At 29.5% G+C, this 4038-nt stretch overlaps 1 protein-coding gene across 1 annotated transcript; it reads right to left on the bottom strand.

Moving 5' to 3' along the window:
- Nucleotides 1–182: 182 nt before the first annotated feature.
- Nucleotides 183–3143, bottom strand: LOC124540160 (centrosomal protein 43-like). Its single transcript, XM_047117617.1, has one exon. It carries the CDS (start codon nucleotides 3015–3017, stop codon nucleotides 1620–1622), a length of 1398 nt encoding a protein of 465 aa, XP_046973573.1. The 5' UTR covers nucleotides 3018–3143; the 3' UTR covers nucleotides 183–1619.
- Nucleotides 3144–4038: the final 895 nt, after the last annotated feature.

Below are 4038 nucleotides of genomic sequence, written 5' to 3'. Positions count from 1 at the left end.
ATCTAGTTATCTATTTTACTTATTGTTTTTTACCAAGTTATCCTTTTTACTTGTAACGAAATGTAAAATAAACGGTCCCCGGCGCGGCACACTTTATTCTGTTGTTTAGTATAGGTATAACATATCTGTTTATTAGAATATCATTGACATAAAAAAAAACTTTAGGAAATAAAAGAGCAAAGTTAAGCAAATAAAAAGCATTTATTAAAACATTTTTACATATTGTTTGCGATTTAAAGCAACACCAGAGTTATGAAATCGGAGCAATTTGGACGGAACTTGTTTTGTTCTCAAAAAGAACAGACATAGGACTAGATTTTATTCGACTGAATGTTTTTGAGGAACCATGTTTAAACTTGTTTCAAAGAGTAAGGCACAACCATTAGCAAAATAAATCACGTTTGACCTGAATAATTATAGGCTTATTAAACATTTTCATCGTTATCTACATTATGGAATGATATATAAATGCTATTATAGGAAATCAAGTTACAACAACAGATTATAATTTTTTTTCGCCTCGTAACTATGCTAACCTTTTTTAATTTTTCATATTTTTTGGATTCAAATCTATTTTCCCTTCTAATAACATAATTCAATAATAATTATAATCTATTGAATTTCAATCACAAGCGTTGGAAGTAGTATAAGTTAAATTGTAATTACAGAAATATTTTTAAACCCAATAAAATATTATTTATGTAAATATAACTAGCAAACATGTTTAGAACATTCAATAATATGTACACTGCTTACAGTCATGTATATATTTATGTATGGAATATAATACTGCTTTTAAAAAAGACTGGCTTATACAAGACAAAACACTGTCATACTATATATCTAAATGGAGACCACGGGGTCTTGGACATCGATAAAGTTGGGCTGATGTTATTAATACTCGGTAAGTAAATACTATACAAAGTATGCAACAGTTGGGCGAAATTTTAAAGACAACTGTATTTAAATATACAAAATAACTAGGAAATACTTATTATGCGTCAATTAATGGCTATTAGGAGACATTACTTAATCAGTATTTAAATATGATAAAGAACTTCACATATTGACTTTGTTAAGATCATGAGGGCAAGGGGACATACAAACATAGTTTCACACTTAGTCCTATATAGTAACTTGACAAGAATTTTTACTTAGATTTATCCTAAAAATTAGACATTTAATTAATATCAACTTTGTGTTGTAATATATAGGATGGCAAACAACCCAATCATCTTTTATTTCTGTAGTTATTCACAATATGCTACTGTTTATTTCTTCATTTTGTATAAAATATTATCAGTAATTTACAATAAAATAAATAGCTAATTGAATAGTTTTGTGTATAATAATAAACTGTTCAAACTATTGTTTTGCATAAACAACAAAATACACATCTTAATAATATAAATTCAAAATCCTCCATTAAAAAATCAAATACATTAAACTAGATATACATATAGTTTAGTACATATACATAACAATCATTAAAATCACATATTTTAAGTACAATATTTTACAATTAGACCAGCTATTAAAATTAGCTTGTTTCTCGTTAAAATAAAATATTTCTTTCAATGTATAATGTGTTAGACTCCCGTTCAACTAAGGATACTTTTTCAGTCACTATGAATATCAAGACTAAGGTTAGAAAGAGATGGTATAGGTGATTCAGAAAAGTCACCTGAATCATCACTAACCATTTTAACCTGGTCTCTATTAGGACTTCTATTCGACTTGTCGTTAATTGACAATTTAAAATGATTCGGTGAATTGTAACTATGCTTATAGCTACTTTTTTCACTTATTAAGTCAGCAACATCAGATATTGATACGGAGCTTTGAGAGCTTATTGAATTTTGTTTATGGCTGGATGCTGATGAATTATTTGATTTATTAATTGTATCTTCATGTGTAGACCTCGGACTCGGTGATTGTTTTTCAGAAGTATCCTTTCTTCCTGATTGGGGAGGTGATATAAAATCATAACTATATTCAGTTGCCTCATCATACTTGTTGGATCCTTCTGGAGAGTTTTTCATACCTGTTTTGGAATCTTGATGACTTAAATCCTTTTTTGATGTGTCAGAAATACTGTTGGATGATTGAATTTGTGATGAATTTTCTAATTTTGAGATAGAAGAATGGGAATTGTTTTGTTGTGAATGTGTTGTGTCTTTCTTTTCTTCTACCGGCAGACCTGTTGTATTTAGTAGAATTGCATCTATTTTATTGAACGGTTTTAACTCAACATAAGAGGTAGATTCGGTACTACTGTTATTTAACACTTTCATATCCTTGATAAAATTATTTGATGTTTGGTTTGTTTGTGCGATGTTTTGATCATTTCTTCCAATGTCTTGTGTATGTTTATTTGGAATATATTCCGATCTAGTCCTGCTTCTTACGGATTCACTCGACGTATCAGTATCAGAATTGTCTAAAGTCAATCTCAGGTCAAGTTTATGTTTTTCATCTGACGAATTGTCAGACTGAGTGCGACTTGCAGTTGTGCTGGAATCTTCGTGTACAATGTACGTACAATCTTGGTCACTTTTATACATATTTTTGTTTCTATTTAGTCGTTTCATATTAGTATGTTTATCATCTTGCTTATGGGCATTCTTAGGGCACGGATGAAGAATGTTATTGATCAATGACAATAAAATAGGCTGATTTTGTTGATCGGATTGTTTTATATTTAATTTATCAGCCACAGTATTCCTACCTTCATATTCGTACTCCTTTCCTTGTCTTGTTTCAGATTTGTATACGAACAATGTGTTTCTGAGGTTGCAAAAGTCTAAGAAATCATGTACAATGGAAAGACATAATTTACCCGCTGGTAGTAACAACATTTTATCTAATGTTTCGTTTTGTTTCAAGTTTTCGCATTCATCTTCGAATGCTAAAAAAATATTCGCTCGAAGTAATGCACGGATTTTTGCAAGGGATCCGTTTTTCTCCAAGGCTTCAATCACTAAATCCCTAAGTTCAGTATCTTCTGTTTGAGCCATTGTAATACTATTTACTAATTTAGGAACACTGTTTTAATTTGAACTATATTATAATTCAAAAACAAACGCTAACAACAAGCATTTACAAAACCAAACTTAAAAATAATAATATCTGACAAATGACAAATTGACAATTAACATCAAACGACAATAATACTATAGTTAACAGATAATATAAAAAAAAAGATAGAATGACGATAGATAATATAACTTCGTAGTTATCATATTTTATTTATATTTCCGTAACAGTATTGATTTTATTTAACGTTTATACAATGTAAAAACAAAGTGCAAATGAAAAAATGGAAAAATATATATTAAACAATCTAAATTATAAATAGGTTACATGAGATCCTAAAATAGTTAATTTATAGGATATTTAATTTCAAAAAAATATATAGCTTAAGGTAATATTTGATAGCACATCAAGATTGGATTAGTAATTAATTATATACAACTATCAATTTCAGTCATTCGTCGAACACGTAATTATCATTTATTGCCACAACAAGATTTTCTATATAATTTAATCATATTATAAACATTTTAAATCATATGTATTATTTAATTAAAGAAAGCAATCAATGGAACGTATTTTAAAATAATATTAATACATCTATAGAATCTTATTGTTATATCTTTGCGAACGTGCTCGATTACAAGGGGTGAAGGCTTGCGCCGGGAAAATGTAGGAAATTCAGTCAGTCGGGTCGAGAACGCGCGTCGGGAGGTTGGTACATTTGTTGCCATTACGTTGAACGGTTTATTGAAACTTTAAGTCTGTTTTTCAATCATATCTTAAACGGAACGGTATTCAATAATTTTGTTTTTGTGTTTCATACAAAAATCTTCTTACTCCTGAAACAAAAATAATATTGGCGTATAATAAGTGACAAAATACTAGTGGCGGGAAACCGTTTGATATCTCGCTTGACGTGTTGTGTTCTATGTGTACATAGAGAGAAGAGCCGTCTGCCCTAGAGGGCGGCCGACATGCTGGATTCGTCGTGAATCGATATTT

Source organism: Vanessa cardui, chromosome 2 (assembly GCF_905220365.1).
Source record: "Vanessa cardui chromosome 2, ilVanCard2.1, whole genome shotgun sequence".
NCBI classification, from domain to species: Eukaryota; Metazoa; Arthropoda; class Insecta; order Lepidoptera; family Nymphalidae; genus Vanessa; species Vanessa cardui.
This window is presented reverse-complemented; position numbering and strand designations above follow the sequence as displayed.

Coding starts and splice junctions, on each gene's coding strand:
- LOC124540160 (XM_047117617.1), bottom strand. CDS start 3,017: ATGGCTCAAACAGAAGATACTGAACTTAGGGATTTAGTGATTGAAGCC.